Source organism: Zootermopsis nevadensis, unplaced genomic scaffold (assembly GCF_977971745.1).
Source record: "Zootermopsis nevadensis isolate Lab colony 2312 unplaced genomic scaffold, Znev_1.0 Znev_ptg000024l, whole genome shotgun sequence".
NCBI lineage: Eukaryota > Metazoa > Arthropoda > Insecta > Blattodea > Termopsidae > Zootermopsis > Zootermopsis nevadensis.
In genome coordinates, this window is record NW_028259156.1 from 64,028 (window position 1) to 85,364 (window position 21,337).

The 21,337-nt window shown below is 40.5% G+C and overlaps 2 protein-coding genes across 3 annotated transcripts; both read right to left on the reverse strand.

The window, feature by feature from the left end:
• Positions 1 to 1,781: 1,781 nt before the first annotated feature.
• On the reverse strand, positions 1,782 to 19,644 carry LOC147872663 (transformation/transcription domain-associated protein-like). Its single transcript, XM_087355417.1, has 6 exons — positions 19,636 to 19,644; positions 19,061 to 19,185; positions 18,491 to 18,588; positions 17,891 to 17,976; positions 17,145 to 17,646; positions 1,782 to 17,048 (listed from the first exon to the last, which is right to left on the reverse strand). The coding sequence occupies exons 1-5, from the start codon at positions 19,642 to 19,644 to the stop codon at positions 17,632 to 17,634; spliced, it is 333 nt and encodes a 110-aa protein (XP_087211543.1). The 3' UTR covers positions 1,782 to 17,048; positions 17,145 to 17,631.
• LOC147872664 (uncharacterized) lies at positions 19,190 to 21,303 on the reverse strand. Of its 2 annotated transcripts, none has more exons than XM_087354920.1 (5): positions 20,640 to 21,303; positions 20,374 to 20,523; positions 20,059 to 20,193; positions 19,835 to 19,980; positions 19,190 to 19,212 (listed from the first exon to the last, which is right to left on the reverse strand). In XM_087354920.1, exons 1-4 carry the CDS (start codon positions 20,700 to 20,702, stop codon positions 19,861 to 19,863), a joined length of 468 nt encoding a protein of 155 aa, XP_087211046.1. In that variant the 5' UTR covers positions 20,703 to 21,303; the 3' UTR covers positions 19,190 to 19,212; positions 19,835 to 19,860. The 2 variants fall into 2 exon arrangements, with proteins under 2 accessions (XP_087211046.1, XP_087211047.1); XM_087354921.1 differs by having other exon boundaries at positions 19,197 to 19,212; positions 19,835 to 19,959; positions 20,640 to 21,299.
• Between the last annotated feature and the right edge of the window lie 34 nt (positions 21,304 to 21,337).

Genomic DNA, 21,337 nt, shown 5'->3' on the forward strand with positions numbered 1-21,337 from the left:
AGGAAGTCGGCGTCCGCTGAATTTCCAAGATGATATACAAAGTATATAAGTAACGCCTCCGTCAATCCGGATTGGGGCCTCTGAAATGGCACGACGTTTCTTTCAGGCTACTAGCTACGAACTGGGCGTTCGGGCTTCAATTCTTGGCAGGACGGGGGTTTCCTTCCCTTTTCCACAATGTCTGGGGACAACCTAGAATCTAGGTGAAGTTATTAAACGTCCATTAACCTAATTAATCAATCAGAGATTGTAAGAAAAATAGATTCTACAGCATCTTCTATGTCACTTTAAATTTACCCTGAAACATAAGAGTAAGTTGAAGGATAATATTAAAATGGATTGTAATGAAGTTAAATGTTAGAGAGTGGGTTGAATTTGAATAAGGATAATCTTGTGAACACGGTGATGAACCTTTGGATTCAATGAATTTCTTGAGTGATTCCGATGAAGGACTCTGATCCATGCAAAACAGAAATTAAAAAGTAGGAAGAAGAAATAGACAGCTTATAGCCCTTTTAGTGCGAAAGAATTTCGTATGTAATCGCAATAAACCTTCGTTAGGCTCCGTCTTTTGTTTAGATAGTTCTAGAAGATTTCCGGTTAAGTGAAGAATGTGCAGTAGAAGCCTATACTGACGATGGTTTTGAAGTGGCAGGCTCTAAGCCTCTTTCACAGTTAAAATTTCTCTCCAAATGACCAATATTCATGGGCCATTGACTGGTAATCATTATATCATATATTAATTATGAACCGAAAAGTTGAGACATTATAAAATGGCATCGTTAATGAATATTAACTTAAAATTCAAAGGAAGGCGACTGTCTTTTGGATATTTGGTCACGCAGTCTGGCATTAATTTATTTCTTTATTTACTGAGACGAGACAACAGATTTCCCGCGAATAAACTTTGTGTTGTTGGACCAAAAATGACCATTTGCTAATTACATGCCATAGTGAATTATGTTTATAGTTAAACACGTGCAAATCAATATACGTCATCATTACATGCGCCGTACGAACAGGAAGTGGAAGTGTTGACACGCGCGCTATCTGTGTCTGCGAGCTGAAACTAGCTGCGTGCACGGTCTACATCAACACTCTCCTGCCATCTGTCGGACGAGGAACTTCGGGACGTTATTGATTTTTCTGCGCTTGAGGAAGGAAAGACTTTGTCCTTGGTTTGCAGCGCCGATCAGTGGTCAATCCAGAACGAAAGAAATTTCGTTCTTACCGCCGTGAGAACTTTAGATTCTGCTGGTATCCTCGAAGAAATGAAACTGTTCTGTCTTGTAACACAATGGACTCGGGCCGGAATAAATGATGTGTTATGTTAACCACGTCCTGGTTAGTGGCGCATTCTGGTGAGGTATTGTCGAGGTACCAGGCAGTTAGAAGGCGTAGTCTTCGTTCAGGCCCGGCTTATCATCTGTTAAGCTGATTCTGTATTCGATTTTATCTCCTAAAGATACTTCGAATTCCCCGTTTGATTAGAGCTGTCTCATTTTTCCATTACTCCGTATGTGCCTTAACTTAAATCAAGTTCCTAGTTTTGTGTATTTTGTGGTAATATTTTGTGCTTATTCATTAAAATACCTAAAAGTACCTTACAAAATACCGCGAATAAATAAATACATCTGTTAGCTGAAAGCATGGCATTTGAAGAGGTTGTGTAACCGTTCGCTTTCTTCTTTGCTTTGTTGCCAAGGTGGGTTTGGGTTCGATGAAGGGATTTATGGGACTCTTTTGCTGGGTTTACGGGGTTTAATTAAAGATCCCTCAGCTGAGGCTTTAGTTATTTATTTTCAGGTGAAAAACAAGTTGACAAACAAGTTACAGAAAAAGACTCCGGACACCTGCAATTTCCCACGATGAGGCGCAGGGGAGGACGGGGAGGGGACCTTGAGACACGATACAAGTGCAGCTGAAAACAAGGGATCCGGACATAAAGGCTAAAGCGATCTAATCAGCGCTGTACGTGGCAACGCTCAGCTACTTAACAAGTGCGTAGAAAAAAACTCACGAACTACGACTCGTAATTAAAGGACTGTGCAATCTGTAACGATCTGCTATGCATATTATTCCTGACTCAGGGCGAAAGATTTGACCTCGGCAGTTCTGACCTCTCTAAAAGTCTGAGGGTTGTAAATCTGCGGCTTCAAACCGACGTAGTATATCTGGTCGCTGCTTGATGCCTCCATCGTCAGGGCGATAAGACGACGTGATGATGGAGGCAGGAGGGACCTCCTACCAGACTTCGCGGCGCTACAACGCAGAAGACGGGCGTCTTCGTACTCCCCGCCGTGAGAACGTATTCTAGCTGAGAAAACATTTTCCTTATGCTCTGCGCGCACTACCAAGGTCAAAGCTTTTCTCCTTTTCTCGTAACTGGCGACAAATCTCCCACAACATTTTCCGATTTAACGGGCTGTTCTCCATTTAGGTTTTTCCGGTCACGGAACACTACGTCTGTGTGTACGTGCTCCATCACGCTCTAAAGTTATTTAATTATTTGACTGTACTTTGTAGAAGCTTCATTAAGTTACATCACAGTAAATTTTACACGTTATTATTTTGAATATTCGTGTAGCATTGAAGTAACGAAGACGACAGTGTATAATTATTATGATACTTTGACATTCGGTCACAAATTGTCCGGATTTTTTATAAGCATACATTTATTTTAATTCGTACTATCAATTGCCCTGTTTTACATCGAATATAATAAAAGTGACATAGAAGTCTATTAACGCGAATACACGTCCACCAACACAACACGAGCAAGTCTTTCGCGGATGAATCTTAACTTTAATTACTGCACAAAAACACGCAGTACGCCTCTGACCTTGAAATTGAGACCAACCGTAAATGTACAGAGGTTAGGAAAATGGCAAAATCAAACACGGAAAAAGTTAATTTTGTTCTTAAACGAATTGAAAAGGGAAGTCATCAAGACGCCGCCTGAGATATTTACTGTAACTAAAATGCATTCGTAATTACCGTGGCACAAAGCACGAAACTTTCTCTGAACTCTTTCGAATTTGGATGATTCAGTTGTCGTAATGGAGTTCCAATTTCGACCGCACAAAACAGAAACAAACTCTCAGAGACAGAGACGAAACAGACGCCACGAGGAATTGAGAAAGAAGAGGCAATGAAATGTATCAAAGGCGACATTTTAAGCCCCTGAAAATATGACGTCAGGTGGACTTAAAACACAGCTCTCAGTCCAGAATCTTTGATACTATTTTACAATTCATAATTTCCGTTAATACTAACAATTTATCTCGTAAATAATGACAGAAGTTTTAGCAACATCAATTTCAAAACAACATTTTTACACAGAATCAAATACGATGTACTAAGTACTAAGATTTGTGTTCATCCATCGCTCAGCGTTTCAGGAGCTCGCTTTGTTTCTAGGATATTGAACGACAGAGAAACAGCTGTACTGAATACATTGCACCACCATTAGAACATACGAGAATTATGTTTAAAAACACACGAAGGTTTGCTCCTAATATAATAGTCAATGCTCATCATAATTTGCTATGCGAGTGCGACGTAGGAGACCTTGGTAGCACGAGATGAAAACGAGGTGATGGTGGCGCCTCTTGTGGAACTGGGAGGAGTCTGGAGTAAGGCGCTCGGTTTTATTTACGTGTTTTTGGTAGTCGCCGTGAAGGTATTTTTACATTTAATTTACTCTAAAGAGAAATATTATAAATTGCGTAATTTTAATGTGATTTGTATTGATTCTGCTGGAATAAACTGTGTTAACTGGACAAAGTTAAAATTAACATCTTACTGGACGGTAAAGAGGCTAATTGCACTTTCGAAACAAATATATTTTTGTTGAAAAAACAACATTTCAGACGCTGGCTCTGCTTACATTATCCTGTAACACTAGAAAAACTAATTCAATCCCCAGGAAATATCCAAAAACATGCATCAAGTTAACAACAAAACTTCGTGATGATGAATTGTTGAAGGCGTAGCCCCTCTGCTCTGTGTTCTGGACGTCCTGTGCTCAAGAATTGGACTGCGGATGAGCTGTCCTGGTTTTTGTTAGTTGTTCCAAGTACCTGCAGGCGCAGTACCTTCCGATAAATCACAGATTTACGTACATCATTTTCACAGAGTGTCAAAATTCAACTTGAGCTAGGGATGACACGAGTTACCTGAAACCTTTTGATGAACATTAAGCCCTCCATTCCACAATTCTTATACGTGACGTTAAGGCAAATGTTAAAATTATTCTTGTGATAAAAGTCGAGTTAATTGACTCATGTATAGTTAGAGAAATTCTTATAAGAATGACTATTTCAGACATTAAATTTCAGAAACTGGATCCAGGCACCGCTATTACTACAGACACGTGAATAATTTCGGAAAGATTCAGAAAATCTCTTCGGTTAACATTCAACACATGACATCGCTAACATGAAAATAAATTTAAGGTTGCTAGGTTACAGGTTCAGACTGAAATGGCAGGATTTGTAAGAGGGAACTTCTTGAAAAGCTAAAAACTGAATGCATTTGAAGCTGTGAACGAGGGTTTGGTGACCAGGAAATTATTTAAAATTATCAGGTTCATCCTGTTTGGCCAAGGAACGATGCATCCCCATAATTTCTAAATTACCAGATTCACGAATACAACTCTGTGGTCACACAACAGAGGTTTAACAGAAGTTTGTATCATCACACTTCCGTTGCTTGGCCAAAATATCAAAACGTTCTTTCATCATTCCGAGCATTTTTGGTCACCCTGTCAAATTTTTCAATTCTGTACATTCATGAAAGCAAATAATTGACACTTTTATAAGTGCCACAGAGTGTCACAATTAAGAAACCAAAACAATCCCCCTCGTCTGTGTTTTTTAAAGACCACCCATTAGTCTCATCGTATCCGTCCGCGAGTAATTGTCCAAATTACCCGAACCATGTTAATCAAAATCGATGAATCACAACTTCGTAAAATACTGCCCGGACATTTCCATTATAATTTCCACGTCACTTATGTGCATAAGTCGACTCTCCTATTCAAATCCTCACAACCTGGAGAAAATAAGACAGACGAACACGTGTCAATAGGCGACGCGAAATAATATTAAAACGGTTAAAGGACAATTAACTTGGGCAAATCACGAATCATAACCGCGCACAGACGAAACAGTGTGACCAAAATGGACGGATTTCCGTCAAAGTAAAACCGAAAACCAATTTCGGACGTGCATCGTTCTTTGTTTCACCCGCTCGCCACGTTGAGGCACAGGAAATGAGCGGGAACTGTAACAAACAAACAAACAAACAAAACGACTTCTGTAAGAACGGCTCAACAATCATACATTGGAAGTAAGAACACGAACTCAGAAAACTTACCTGTGCTGTTCGTTGACTCCGTGACTCATCTCTTCTGCTGTGCGCATGCGCAGAGTTTAGTAGCCATTTCTGATTGCTCACTGCAGTTGTCCGTTTTGACAAGCGCAACTTCGAAGCGACACGACTGCAGGCCATCCACTTCGGCGAACGAAAACGCGGACTAAAATTTATCGAGCTTTTACGACGTCGCAATAAGATCGGAAATGAAACGAGAACACGAAATTCAGATTTGTCGCGCTGGAATGACGGTTCACTGAATCGAAGAACGAAACGTCGGAAACGAGGACCAAACAACGTCGAACCTCTCACCCACCTTTATTCTGTCACTTACCTTTACGCCCGTGCAAGGAGTTCGCCTTCCTGAAAAAAATAACAGCGACACGGATTCGCGGCCCGGAACAACACACGAAACTCCTAATTTGTTCAAACCAAAGCGCGTTATTACGTCGGCGAAGTTTTCGTCGTGCAAAATCCTAACTCCGGCGCCAATTCCGCGATTCTCGCGGACAAACGAAACGCAAAATGTTCGTGTAACTGATCTGCGTTCGATAACGCTGAATTACGCTTTCTTAAGAAAAAACACAATCGATGTCTTTCTCTAACGTCGAATAACCTGTAATTCAGTTCACAGAATAAAACACACAACAAAACATAATATTTCTCTTCAGAATTCCTGACAATAAATAACCTTACAGATTCAGACAAATCTTTCAGCACTGAAGCGAAAGATTGAAGAACCAAATTACGTATTTTGGCTTTACTGAATCTTTTTCCTTGCAATGCGATTTGTTCACAGGAAGAGAATGCAAAAGTTCTTTTTGTCTGTCTCTCCTTCTCGCATTGATTTCATTGGTCGTGCCGACCGAACCTGTCAAGTTGTGCACCCTGTGATAAAAAAAACACACAGAAATATCAAACCCTCCTGACTGAACGTCCATTGCCATGGACACAAAAGCTAAGTGCACGCGACCTAACTTGGGCACCTATCGGGGAGGGCAGGGAGGACACTTACAAACTATAAAAAAAAGTATAAAGTGCACAGGGTTGCCAACTTGACCTTAACCTAACATGCCCTCAGTCGTGGCGGGCGCCGCGTCAAATACAAGTTGCCTGGCACGGACCGACGTGGTTATCGTTGGCAACCTGGGGCCTGGCCGCTCTGATAAGACCGTGCCGATGCTATGGCGTACAAGATCTGCCGCGAGCACCCAGCCCATCCTCCAGCGGATGGGTCCTCGTCCACTAGGGGTTCGGCCGACACTGGTTTTTTCTCTTAACTTTACTGTTTGCGCGTTGCTCCTCTTGCCATGGTCCCTGGTTCGAAGTCTCTCGCTGGCACAACACAACACAACACAACACAACCACAAATACTCAGAGGGCCGCTTCACTCACACACAGACTTTACACTCTTTCGAAACTCTGAGCCAATCTTTACTGAACACTAAACACTTCGAAATCCCTGACGAGCAAATATTCTCTTATATTTCCTGGTTTATCGAAAATCTTACCGCAATGACCAGAGCCTGCCTGCCTGTAATACACCGCGCGATATAACTACGAAATTTCGACATGTCTGTTAGTTCGCGATGAATGCGTGCGCCATCGAATTCGGCAAGTTATATGATCGTGTAACATGGCCTTTTAGTGTGAGAACATCACAGCCATAAACAAATCAATATGGTTACGATTGGCTGGGCATTTAGACAGCATACATAACACGTTGCGTATAAAATATAAGCTGTGGGGGGGGGGAGGCTCTTCAATGGACAGACAACCAATTTTAAAAAGATTTGTTGCTGATGTCTGCAAATCTCAATTTAACAATAACAAAACAGTTTTGGTTTTCCGTGCTCCGTCCACCACTGGTTGCATTCATAAGCTCCTCTGATCAAAAACCTCCTCTTTGCTTGGTTTCGTGATTTTATTCAGTTTCACATAGCGAAGACGGCCGTCCGATGTTTGGTCAAAATGAATTATTTAAAGTTTTGATTCCGGGTCCATGGAATCATCTTTTCTAGCACAGAACAAATTAGAAAACTAAGGCAACGCCTACATAAGTTCATACTCTACAATAACTGAAATTATTCTCGACTCGAAGCATGATGATATAACAACGATGTATCAGTTAAAGGAGTTTCATTTATTTCATTCCTTCCTGTGATTACATCAAGAAGGCCACGCCCAAGGAATTTGAAACCTAGCAGAAAACTTTGACACGGAAACGCGTGACACGAGCTAAGGGGCCTCGGAGTGGAGGAGAATATTATTAAAACGGAGTTAAGATCCGAATTTAAGGTAAATGGTTCGGACTAGGAGTAGAATTTCGGTTTTTCTGGTGACGAGAATTAACTTCCGTGTTCTTTTGTGGCAGTGAATTTCCCGAAAACGTTGTAATGTATGAAGACGTGGAAGAGAATCGAGAAGTCGAAACAGGGACAAAGAGATTCAGCGTCGAGGTGTAAATTAATTAAGAGCTCTTATTGAAATGTCAGGATAACATAACACCTGATATGGAAGCTGTGTTCAACATTTGCAAACTTCACTGTGGTAATCCTGACCGAAACTTCAGAACAAAACACATTAAATAGAAGGTTCTGTCCAACTACCCATCACACGTAATATATTTAGCGACATTTTTAATATTATCATACTACTCTTTATAATATTCCTTGAATTTGTGAGTGGGGACGCCTTTGGTCCCATTTATTTACTGTCGTGATTTCGACTGAAGTTCATTCTTAAGCTCTTTCACGAAACGAAATTTAAAATTTGTCTACATTCAAAGAAGCAACGGATGGCAGGGGCACACGAGAACGTACAAATCATGAAAAGTTAGTGTTCGCCGGCCATGCACACAGAAGGAAAGAATTATTAGGTTTATTAGTTAGTCATGCAGAAAGAATGATAATTTGTACGATTCGTGTGTGGAGTCTGCCATCAAATAATTTTATATCAATGTTTAATTTACGTGACGTCAGCGGATTTGACAGTTACTGCTCTTACTCAGTCACAATCCAAGAACCTTGGCTATAATGGGGAATAATTTGTTGGTGCAGGCGAACATGTTTCAAGTTTTGTACAAATTCTGAACACAATGAACCGAACTTTTTAAACGCACTGCAGTTTAGACTTCGTAGCCTAAGTAGAACAAACGACGGGAGTTTACGAGGAGATGAAAAGTGTTCATGGTTTCCTATCCTGGAAGATGAAATAGTGAAAGAATTCCTGACTCTATGGATAATGGGAATATTTTACGCGAGAGTACAGGAAAAGCTGCAAAGATGTAACAAATCATTTAACGTGTCGACGTAAAGATAAAATGTAACGTAGTTTGAAGGGGTGGAATGGTGCAGACATCCTAAGAAATGAATTTCACATTTCTCAAGTGTAATTAACTTTTTCATTTAATCACAGGAAGACAATTGTCCGTCATTCTATTGCACGAATCCCAAATCCCAGGATCAGCAAAAGAATTGCCCACGACTTAACTTTGGTACATTAGTGCTCACATCATTTTGCAGCTTCGAAAATAAAGTATAATATAAGACACAGTGACTAGTTATGCGCTGAGAAACTGGATAAAAACACGAAACCTTCTGTACCAGCTCGGGAATCTATCCGAGAGCCTTCCGGATGCAACAAGCAGTGAGCCGAGCGAGGTCATTTTACGGTAATGTCACATGTAAATAGCTGATTATAAATATGAAAACAAAACTATTTAATATTAGCAATGACATCTGAGTGCATCGTAACCCTATTTGACTGAAATGTACTCATCAATTTATATGAAACCGAACTGACATAATATTATCACAATAATTATTTAAGTATCTCCTCAAGTGCATTTAAAATTATTTTCATGAAACTACGACAATAACTTTACAATGGGACCACTGAATTTTTAGACTAAATCATAAGAATGACAATCAACAATTAATGTCCTACAGTAATTTGATTCCCAAACGTTCGCCAGAATTTTGAAGAGAAACTTCTAGAAACTTTGCAAAACTCATTCATTATTAATATGTAATATAATTCAGATCAGCTTGAATATTCATGTCGGAAAAATCAAAATGTCTACCACTTTTGCAACTAATTAATTATTCATATTAATGTGTACTCGGTACAGTTCCTATAGGCTACGCGGATTACAAAGCCACTGGTCAGCAGTAATTTTGTGTACGTGCTCAAAAGTCGGCAAACAAATTTAATATTTTGGAAAAGTTCTTCATTTCTGAATGACTTGAATATTTAATATTTCTACATCGCAAAAAGACGCCATAATGGCTACCAACTTCGCACGTAATTTTCCATGTTGGAATGAATATCGTGAATAATGATTTTGCAATTGTTGACCGAGCAACGTGAAATCAAAGTCGAAGTTATTTCAAATCACGAAACTGTTACGACGTTTTTAGTGAACACTTCTTCATTGTTTCACACGACCTAATTTGCACACACCACGAACTACTTTTTATCCAACTATACAAAGAAAAGTGAAGTAGCTTTTGGACGTGTCCGAAAACATTTAATTTGTCTCTATTAATACGAAATCACAATTAATTTCACGTAAACTATTTAATACAACTTATGGACACTAGTTGCTTATTCTACAATACCAGATTCGTACGCTGTAGGCCAAGATAGACTGCAGGCAGGCTCACGTCTCACCCTTACGAAGGCTAATGGCTCTCTGATGCTACGCGATTAAAAAAATGAAGAGCGATTTCGCCCGTAAGATGTCACCCCACCTGACATCCTGTGACGGTTAAAGCTAAATCTAACAAATGGACGGCATTTAATGATCAAAATAATAAGTGCAGACGCCACTAAATATATTTAGTACGCCTATTATTTGGGTTTTAAAGTTCGACACACATAAAATTATATAAAATTTAACCTGGGGTAAGTGACGTCAGAGACCAGACAAGCAAATGGCGCGCCGCGGTTCCCACGCTATGTCCGCTGTTACTAGCCAAGTACCCAATGTTTCATGCTTTTCAACACAAAGCATTCGTCCAAAACGCAAAATGTAGGCGTTTGTGACACTGCATAAATGCCACTGACCAAGTTTCGCGTCGTAAATAATCTAAACACAAGAGAATTATTGAACATACATTAACTTGGAAACATCCAAGTTTCCCAATTAAAATCTGAGGGCCCACAAAATTGAGCCATCGTAGGTTTAGCTTCATGAAATTCTGTAGCCATTATTCAGTCTTTGTATAAATGTATTCAAATACATTAGGACTGTTCTCGTCACGTTATGAGCTCTAGATTTGACTGCGAAAGAAACTATAGAACAGAATGCTTCTTGACAACGTAATAGTCGCTGGGCTATTCAAGAAATCTGACTTCTGGAAAAGTATTCTAGACTTCCGTGGTTTGCCCTATTAGATCACAGCGCATGGAGCATTATATTTGTTATTGACGCTGAGAACCAAGCAACGAACAGGCATCGACGCGCGGCTTGGGAACTGGGCGCTGTGGAATGGGGTTCGTACTCGGCAGGTTACTGGTTTGAATCCAAGCCTGTATGCTCTGCTGTTGTACTTAGTTACTGTGTTTTATGCGGAAACTCTGGATAATAAAGACAGGTGGATGGACTTTCGGACAGGTATATAGATAGAGATCTGCTCTGCCATAATCTTAAGCTCAGAGGGGGTTCGAAACATTTATTACATGAATAACCATCCCCTAATACATAAAAAGTAAAGATCGAAAGAGGTGTGTTATACATCTAACGCACAGTAAATTTTATTTCAACGACAATTAACATGAAACACCCTGTTTCAGCTCAACCTTCTTTTAAATGGGGGTGGAGTCGCATAGCGTGTGTCACCAAGCAAGCCACCACAGCTGCAGTTTTAGTAAGTTCACTGTGACAAGAAATTCAGGAACGCTAAAATTGTTGAAATAACACGCACGTTGCATTCTGCATTCATGGTCAGTTGCATCGTAACTCAGTAAAGGCCCAAAATTTAAAAAGTTTGCCTGCCGCATTTGAACGTTAAACAGTGAACGAAAATTCTGACAGCGTACAGAAGTAAAACGCCTGTCGTCATAACCGGTTCTTTTTAAATTCTAAATTACGCATGTCTTTTGAAAATCAGCCTCGAGCACGTGATAAAATAACTCCACCCCACAAAACATTCTTGTACCCAATCGGTAATAGTCGCCACAAACCTCTAATTAGATCACGTGGCTAATAAAATACGCTCGGTACGGAATGATTTTCTGAATATCGACACTTGTTCTCGAGTCTTCTTCTTTTTATCTTGAAGTTTCATTTTCATTTCTCGGCCTCTTAAAGCCGGGTCCACACTGACGCTCACTGCCATAACATAACAGCGGAAGGCGAAAATGTGGACCCAGGTTTGTGCCCGAAATATTCAACACAGTAATGTCAACGAAATTGATCATGTTTCGCACCCATACCACACAACAGGCAAAATTAGTATTTTGTATACTTTAATCTTCAGGTTCTTAGATATCAGACGGGAAGACAAAATATTTTGAACTGAGAAGTAGCAAGCATTTCCGGAATTTAATCTCCTCCTAACTTCCTCGTGAGCATCATTTTGAATCGTTATTGTTTTTCCCAAGTATTTGAACTTTGTCGCACTTTCAAAGGACTTATTAGCCTCCTTAATGTCTGTCGCGTACATCGCGGCGTCCGCTACGACGTGGCTGGTCGCAGACTGCGTCCCATCCCAGAGAGCGACGTAGCTGGTGGGATATTTCGGGGTTTTGATGGGTTGTCTCAGGGATTCTTAATTAGCTTAGCGAATCGGTAGGCATTGACTCGAGTCTCATTTGGTGTCACGGCCAATTCATAACCTGCGTGATCGTTGATCTAGAAATGTTGATCCCGCGTTTCGCAGTCCAATCCTTGATGCTTTATGATCCACGGCGCACGCTTGAGATGGCTCCCTCGCCCCTTCCGGGTCTCCCACTGAGGCTTTATTCTCATGGCCTTGTTTCCGTCGGTCTCTCGACTCGCATCTGCTGACATGGGATTGTATCGCTCGCTCTATCCGTGGCTTCAGAGTCCTGTTCTGTCCTGGGTGTGACGCGAGGCTATGACGTCATTTACTAACCCATGCGGCATTACCAGCTGATCGGGACAATGACCTCCCGCTCGCCGATGTAGTAAGCCATCTTTGTCAAGGTTTACAAAAACATGCCACAGAAATTATGCGACCTTTGTTGCAGAACCGGGCAGTTAACAAACAAATTTTGGAAAAAGAAGGTTACGCCTTTTCATAAGCATAAAATTTTCGAGTTCTTCTCTCTCTGTAGAAGTAAAAGTGCGTAAGAGCTTACATGATTAAGGACTTTCCTGCCTAAGTTACACGTTTATATAAACCAAGAGCACAATACGTCATTTAAATTTATCAAATGAACGCGAGAATTACAGTTGGGAACAGTCACAAAATCTCAAAGTCGTTCTAACGCATGCGCAGATCGGGCCTACATCACGCTACTCTCAACCTGCAATGAGCAAGATATTCTATGGTTCTCGGCTTGTCAAAGAACATCCCACTTCCTTTACTGAACCAGAAGATTCATTATCGTGTTCGGAAAGCCAATTCGCTACATCGAGTCTCCCTAAGATCCATCTTAATGTTATCCTGCCACCTACGCCGAGGTCTCCTCCCTTCAGGCCTTGTAAACACTCAACTCACCCTAACAACATCGGGTGAGTTGCTCGTCAAGTATTTTTCTCTCTTATCTGTCCCACTCCCGTTTTGGGTCCAAACATCTTCCTCAACACTCTGTTCTCAGAGCCCCTCAGTCTATGCTCCTCCCTCAAAGTGAAAGACCACGTTTTGCACCCATAAATACTTTGCACTCAATAACAGCAAACATTCCCCGGATTTAATCTGCTAATGTAGGGAGATAATGAGAGGGAGATTCGTCGATAATTAGGCTTCTAAATCCGAAATAAAAATTCTTCAGAGTTCCCTAAAAAAGTGTTAGAATTATTATTCAGAATATGTACCCCACTTCTTAGCATCAACATATTTTTATTAAGATTCTGGGCCACGAAACACGTTTAATTCCTTTAAAATTGTAAAAAGTTAATTGCCTACTGGAATATTCTTTTATTATCAATGTTGCCGTGAACACACACAAGTCAATCTAATGTTAATTGAAATTGTGTTAAAAAGAAGACAAGTCTAATTCTCGTACACGAGTTCAAAAATGCAGATGAAAACATTAAAAGTGATGAACAATAATAATAAATAGGAATCCCTTACCTCAAACTTTGTTCAATTGTAAGAGACCACGACGTCCACCAGCAATGATCGATCTAATCAAAACTAAAATGGAAAGAGTGGAGGGCAGTTTGACAGATTTCTTAATAATTCTTATATAAGATAAGAAATTGTGATATTCTATATTAGTAAGAATTGCCACAAACAACATATTCCTTCCACCTAACATTTACCTTGTTACAGCTGAACGTAAACGATAACAAGCCGCTGCATCCAGTCTGTACAAAAAGTCATTATTTCATGGTCACCAACTCTGAAATGACAAATGTTCGTGTAAAAGACAGATCAATGAAAATGTCACCTTATATTTTAAACTGCGGCGTAGCTCAGTCTTTTGTGTGGAAGGAAACAATCTTGGATGAAGATAAGTGCAAAATTCCTCTGACAGCATAGCCGAGTTTCCAGGAAATTCCAAAGTGCTATGGCCGTGACATTCCACATGTAACCAGATTCATTCAGAATGGAGTTGCCTCTTTCCACATCCTACGTCATTAGGAACCCTGCTTATTCCAAACTGCATTACAACACTGATATTTAAACACCGCAACCTATCTGCTGTCACACCACAGCGACCAGAATGGCATATCCAGATCACATCAGGTGTTCTGAGTAAAGGTGACAATTCTGAAAAAAAAGTAACACACACATCGTGAAGACAAGTTTACTGCAATTACTGTCATCATTATTACCATCTTCTTCTTCCAAACATTTGATCTGCCATATGCAACTTCCGTGCTCATTCTTTTCCATTCTGACTGCCTCACTGGAATCCTAACAAATTGGCTATACTACCAACTACAAAACATCAGTGCCTTCCTGGACAAACACGTAGTAGCTAGTTTTAACACTTTTCTTAGTATTCAAATTGAGCCGAGTTGTTTTTTAACGATTACGAGGACGAACAAGACCTCAAATCAATGTAGAAATACACGAATTCTGTTGGCCAATGTACAAACGTTCTAGGCTACACTTCGGCAAGTTGTCAAATGTCACTTTCATAAATTACAAAGGGACCCTTTTCCCCCGCCCAGTAACGTATCCAACGCAACGAATTATGGTCGTATGACGTAGGAAAATGGTGGGGACAAACAAAGTCAAATCAGACGACAAAACGATGAAGTAAAGCAAACGCGAAAAGCCGTTCAATATGACCTTCGTGACTGTGTGTTCGTAAATAATTTGTTTCAGTTACGGTAAAAAAATGATCATTTCCTTGTTAACCAAAGCAACGCGCCATTCATTACGCTAAACTACGTTCAATTTTTCTGCTACCCTTTTTAAAACAATCCGCACACCTACGCCCACATCTTGGGGCAGATTTTTATTCAAAGTCTTGGTTACTCGTATGGTCACATTTCCAGCAATTACAGAAGCAGCAGTTTGCCAGAAGACAACTGCCTGCCTTCTCTCCCTCGCTCCACACCCAATTCACATAACATGATGGAAGGATGACTGTAAGTGCTAAAGAAACTGGCAGGGTGCTGGGGCCACCAACCCGGTCGCAAATACTTAGACATTCTGTAATGTGGACGTGGGGATTCCCCACTAAGTAAAGGAGCCACCAAAAATTTCTTACTTTGAGGAAACATCTCTCCATGACACCAGCAGCAGCAATCTCAATGTAACAACTTTAACAAGTAGAAACACAACAAAATAAAGAAAGCAATTCTACAAAACAATATTTTGTATCTGACATTACGTCATAAACAGTTTTACGAGATGAGCTTTAGTGCACGCTGATTACTGAATTGCCAGCATGTCTACACGAGAATTTCTGATTGTGGTCACAATGTTTATTAAGATCCCGGGACCCCTTCAACATCATAATCGTATGTTGATTGACTACCCAATAACAAGATCAATAAAACGTGCAACAAACAAAGCTACGTTCTACCTCCAAGAATCATACGCAAAGGAATCTTCACTCGCAGACAGCTCAAACACTCTAATATTTTAACAAACATCCTGCAAAAGAGCTGTACCACTTAAAGTCCCCTCCCTTCCATTTCAGCACGGATTCTTACAGTAGTAATAAGTTCTAGAAATGAATGGAGGGGAGACACGGGTTTCGTATTGTATGCATTTCCTTCCTGATTTCTGCCCTCTAAAAAATAACTGAGGGTTTTCGTGGGTGCGATATGGGAGCCCAAGATGAGAGGAAGGAGGGGTTATGTAAAAATATATTTATGAGGGAGCAGCCAAGGTGGTCAACGAACACCAAACAGACATATCATTTCATTTCCAGGTCAACAATCTTTAACCAAACTAAATGGTCAATAACTTCTGCCTGTCTCTCTCTCTCTCTCACACACACAAAAACACAATCTCTACATTCTTCCTATAAACAATCTGACTGACAACACTAACAAATTAGTCTTTCCTAAGCCAAGAACTCTTCACAACCATTTTACAGACATAAAATAACAATCCTGACAACACCAGCACTGGTACATTGTGACCCACATAAGTGGCACTGCCTTTCTATACTTGGTTCCAACCAACCAAACCACTCCTCATTCCTAATGCAAATCCCCTTACCCCACCCCAACCACGGAATATACCAGAAGTAATACTGAGCCTCATCACATGTCCATGAGACTGACACCTGACAACTCTCAACATATGGTTAAGTCTCAAATAAATGGAACCTCTGACAGTCATCTCCATTTTTGCAAGCAAATCCAAATTCATAACAAACACCACACCACAAACTTACAAGTTTTGTAACTGATCCCCTTGCTCAACACAGCAAACTCTAAAATTAAGCACAAACACAGAAAATATCCCAGCAGCTCCGCTCACTGTGCACAAAACTAAATTACTTACACTGGCAAATGCTCACTTATTAATTAGTAAACAGACCACATTAAAGGCTCCTCAGCACTGCACACGTCTCACGTGTAACAAAACCTCTCATTAACAAAATCACTTCACAGTCACCACCCACGTCTAAAAAGGATAAATAAACCTCACATTCTGATATCCTATGAACAATATCATGAATGCCTCTAGCATACCACAGATACTGCAATTATGCCAATCTCTCACCGCACATAGGTCTTTCAACATATCAAATCTCACATTTAAGTTCACAAAATCTAAAGTACCTAATAAAATTGGACAGACTCATCTCTCTCACACGACAACCACATCAAATACATTCTAATGCTCATGTACTCACACAACGAATGCCTCGTTCAGACCGATATCAGTCTCTTGCGGATACGAGGTTCCTTCTTTGTCCCAGCAGGTTTAATCTTCTGACATCAAGTCGGTCTGCCAACTGTTGCCGCACGTACTTCAACGCTTCTCTGGCTGGCAGTACGCGGGTCACGTGGTGCTCAGTAGAATCTGAAGGATCATTCTGTTTCTCGTAATCTGCTACTCCTAGAAAGAGAAAATACATTCACATTAAAGAAATCAAGACATCACACTCTTCTAAGGACACACAGTTTTACTCCAGCAAGCAGTTAACACTCCTACCTTAGCCAATGAACAAGCACCTTCCATTTTCAGAAGACAAATTCTGTCAAGTTCATTACAAACCCATTCACAAGTTAACTTTAAATACGGGTCACGACAGTGTCACAACCAGCGACCTGACAAATTCTGAACTCCCTCGCTTACAGATTCATACTGGAGCCTTTCTTTCCTCCCCCCCAGCAAATTTAAAACATTCGCCAAGTGGGCCATTATTCCACACGTCATAATACTGCAACTACAAACTCTACAACTCACACACATCACGTCAGTCCCACGCAAGTTCCGTTGCCACTGATTCAGTGGATATTTAACGAACAGTTCGCTTGCCGTCTGTTTGGAGCCGAGGATGTTGATCGCTGTCTCCAAGATAAGAACAAGTGCCAGGTGTCCTGGCTTACACAGCTCCCTCTCCTCGTGCCCCATTATGACAGCAAGGGAGTCTACAACACCAGTCGGTCCATGCCCCTCAGGTTCGCCTGTTTTGATGTCATGGAGAAAGGACCTAAATGAAAGATAAAGAAACGGCAAGCCACTACAACACAGCCAACATCTGTAGCACTTCTACTACTAAGGTGAATTCAACCGACAAGGGGCAAGAGGTAGCCGTAGCAATTAGATTTTTTTTCCATATCACCATCAGTAATGCCACTTTATAATGCCTTCTGGAAGCAAAGGTGGAAACTTCACCATCAGTAATATAAATTGTTTCAATGTTGAACAATCTAAATTTATAAAACTGAACTCACCAGCTTCCTGTGATATCGCCACCATTGTGTAGTGACACACAAGGAACACCGTCGTAACTCTTTCATGGCTGCAGCAACAAACACTCCTACCAACATACACAACAGGCCTTACTGGCTTTTCCAGATATGAAGCAGATGCTTTCAACAAGTTCACATACTAAATGTGGTTTTAAGAGAGATTTCAGGTTCTCACAGTGGTCTTTGGGTTCTAACACCACTTGGACTTACAGAAAACCAACACCGATTATGATTTTTAAACATTTAATGGTTCGCTATATCAGCTGAAGTTATCCTTGTGACTAAGCGCAATGCCATGAGGCAGTGGGAGCATGGAGGTAAACTCCATGCATTCTCAATTATAGAACTATGTGGAGGTCAGCCTCAAAATGCGGTTCCTTACACTGGCAAAGAAAAATCACGTTCTTCATTGTTTCTTTGTAGTCTCAATAGAAGAAATAGACAAGTTCTTCATTTCATTAAAACCATTTGCTACTTTTCAGGACAAAAGGTCTTCAACACTTTCTTCTTCTTCTTTCAATAATGGCATTATAATTCAGAAAAGAAGTTTATTAAACAATTTACTCAAATGGATGAACTTGCCTGTGACTGCCATCTGGTGAGTGGCTGTAGCTTGCTTGTCCTGCAATCTGTAGGGAATCCCACGGACTGCGGAGATCTCCACATGTGGATCATCAAAACTGCAACAGCGAATCACAATGAGTACAGATAATTACACTCACATCCTAATGTTCAATGGTCACAGCAGTGGCCAATGCAGTAGCTGCTTCCTAAATCAGCAACTGATGTAAGAGGCACAGAGCAAATGGGAAATCTGGGTTTATGATATGAGAAAGAAATACATTACGTGCAGATGCCTCCTGGTACTGGCAGGATACTAAACCCAAACTAATTGTGTCATAGCCTCTAACGGGCTCACTGTACCAGTAAATAATGAGTTCTGGGTGCTCAGAGAAAAATCTATAACAGTGCCTCATAGACTGCCTTGGGACTCGCTTACAATTCTGCATTGAAAAGCCAGTGATTAACAATCTGTTATGTCATGTTAGTACCATCAGGCTGGAAAAACATCTTTTATTTTGTACACTATTTTAATATCAAGAATGAGGTTAGTTTGACAATATTCTTCTGCCTCCAACTGCTCTTATATACCTTGGACAGGAGAAAAGCTGCTGCGCTCTATTCTCATCATCATTAAAATTCAGGGATGCCACCAAGAAACAGCAAATTATATCCCAGCACTGACGACGGTAGAACGGATCCGTCGTGCTTGACTTCTAAGCACTAGATGCTGTCTCCACGACCTGGAAAACACAAGCAACACTTTCAAGTTATAACGAGTGACAACGCAGGCCAGATTCACTGGTAAGAGTAGTCAAATGTTTTAGTTACAGTAACTTTCAAGTACTGCACTTACTGTAATATTCTAAACACCTTTTCTCCACATCAGGGCGCATGTCATATTTATTTCCAGAAACTTTGGGTTTCATGGACACCTAGACTTTTATTTTGCAAGTGGAAACAAGTTTGACAAATCTCAACAACACTGAAATAAAAATTAACTACAAGCATATAATTTTTGTATAGTCTATGCTAACCCTAATAAACGTCAAAAAGGAACGTACTATACGCGTATCAAGTTATTTAATAATCTTCCACCAACAATTAAAACTCTAAATGATTTAAAGGTGTTCAAGCGTGCATTGAGAGGTCACCTCTTCACTCACTTTTTCCATTATGCAGATTATTTCACCTCTGCTGAAATTTCTTAAGATTTATGTATTTCTATAATCTATATTTAAAGTGGTTTTGTATTTCTATTTAAAATTCTGAAAATTAAAATTATGAAATGACTTGTTCTCCATCCTTTATTTTATTCCTAAGAAGGATCTATGGAATGCAAAGAAACTCTACTCTCTAACATACCTGAATACTGCACTTCCTTATCCAAGTCAAAAATGCTCCAGGTGCTTCATTCTGTCTGGTTCTACACATCTCCAACTCCAAATAAGCTGCTTCCCCATCACGCATACAACTGATCTTCTGAAACACTGATATTCAGACAAATTGGTCTGCCATGTATTCGTGTGACACCGTGATACCAGTCCACACACACTACAGATACAGTTCAAAAGAAAGTTGCCACTCACCACATTCCCTGATCTCAAACTCCTCTTTGAGACAGACAAGGCACTCACACTAAATCTATAACCCCTTACACCTCTTCGGAAAGCAAGGTAATCGCACGAGGGCCAGAGGTCTTCCTTGTGGCATTCTGAGGTATGCTACGAACACACGACACTTGGTCACTAGGAATCAAATGTGTGCAAATGTGGTGCGGTGGCCACATAACCAACATTACAACCTGTAACTCTAGCTACTTACTTCTACCTTGTCCACTGTGATAAGCTCTTACACAAATTTAAATCAACAGCTAATGAATTTCCACAAGCAAGTCACAAAACCTGAGGCTGCCAACACGTGTCTGTGGGACATCCCAACCGCATCGCCTGATCAATTGTGTCCAGCATGCACAATGGTAATGTCAGCTCTGTAGTAATGATGGACTCGAAACTGCGTAACGGCTGTAGTATCCTATATGCTTGCAGGCACGCCTACCTGAAACAAATCCAAATACCGAAATAAACATCCGCATTGTGACAACAGTCGTAATTATTACTACGAACGCACTCTGCAATTCATTAATGATCAACTGGCCAACTAAACCCACCTTCCATGCAACCAAAATATTTCCCACTTTACGTCCTTCACACAGGGGAAAGATGATACACATAAATTCAACACACGATCAAATAACATCAAATTAACTTGCACGCCCTGGCAATATATGAGAGTAAATCTGCACTGGACTCAGAATGCATCCTACGATCATGGCATTCGAAGAAATCTAGAGCGGCAAAACGTCCACGCCATTTTCTTATACGCAGGGACGGCAACGTCTAAAAAAACCAGCGAACACATCTCGCCACCGCCGGTGAACTAGGGATATTCAATGATTGTTATATGCGCACCCTGACGAACTCTTCTGCCGTCTAACGACAACAGAGCTGAAGTAGATGTCCGACCTCGCACACTTCATTGCACTGCCGAATAAAATACTGCCTGAAATACCACTCCTCAAATTGTAAAATTGAAAGCAGCTGAACAGTACACCCGTCACTGCCATTAGTAACATCTTCCGTCTTATAAAAGTCAGGAACTACAGACAAATGAAGGCCAAAAACCTCCTACCAACTTCACCTATAAGAAACAAACTACCAAACATATCCATAACCTAAAAATCTTCGAATAATTTATGAAAGCAACGCCACGAAAGGACAGCTAGGATCGGAAACTACAGCACAATGAAATTAGCACGAACCACTATGAAACAAATTACTCACATTTCGCCTACATCCTGGCGCACAT

What these genes read in the sequence shown, in the direction of transcription:
- LOC147872663 (XM_087355417.1), bottom strand. An exon ending in CAGCTTTTCTCCTGTCCAAG is followed by an intron (nt 18,589 to 19,060) that starts GTATATAAGAGC and finishes TCGCTGTTGCAG; the next exon opens with TTTTGATGATCCACATGTGG. An exon ending in TCACCAGATGGCAGTCACAG is followed by an intron (nt 17,977 to 18,490) that starts GCAAGTTCATCC and finishes GTATGTTGGTAG; the next exon opens with GAGTGTTTGTTGCTGCAGCC.
- LOC147872664 (XM_087354920.1), bottom strand. Translation starts at nt 20,702, where the DNA reads ATGTGTATCATCTTTCCCCTGTGTGAAGGACGTAAAGTGGGAAATATT. An exon ending in ACACGTGTTGGCAGCCTCAG is followed by an intron (nt 20,194 to 20,373) that starts GTTTTGTGACTT and finishes GTGTGTTCGTAG; the next exon opens with CATACCTCAGAATGCCACAA. An exon ending in GTTTGAGATCAGGGAATGTG is followed by an intron (nt 19,981 to 20,058) that starts GTGAGTGGCAAC and finishes AATACATGGCAG; the next exon opens with ACCAATTTGTCTGAATATCA.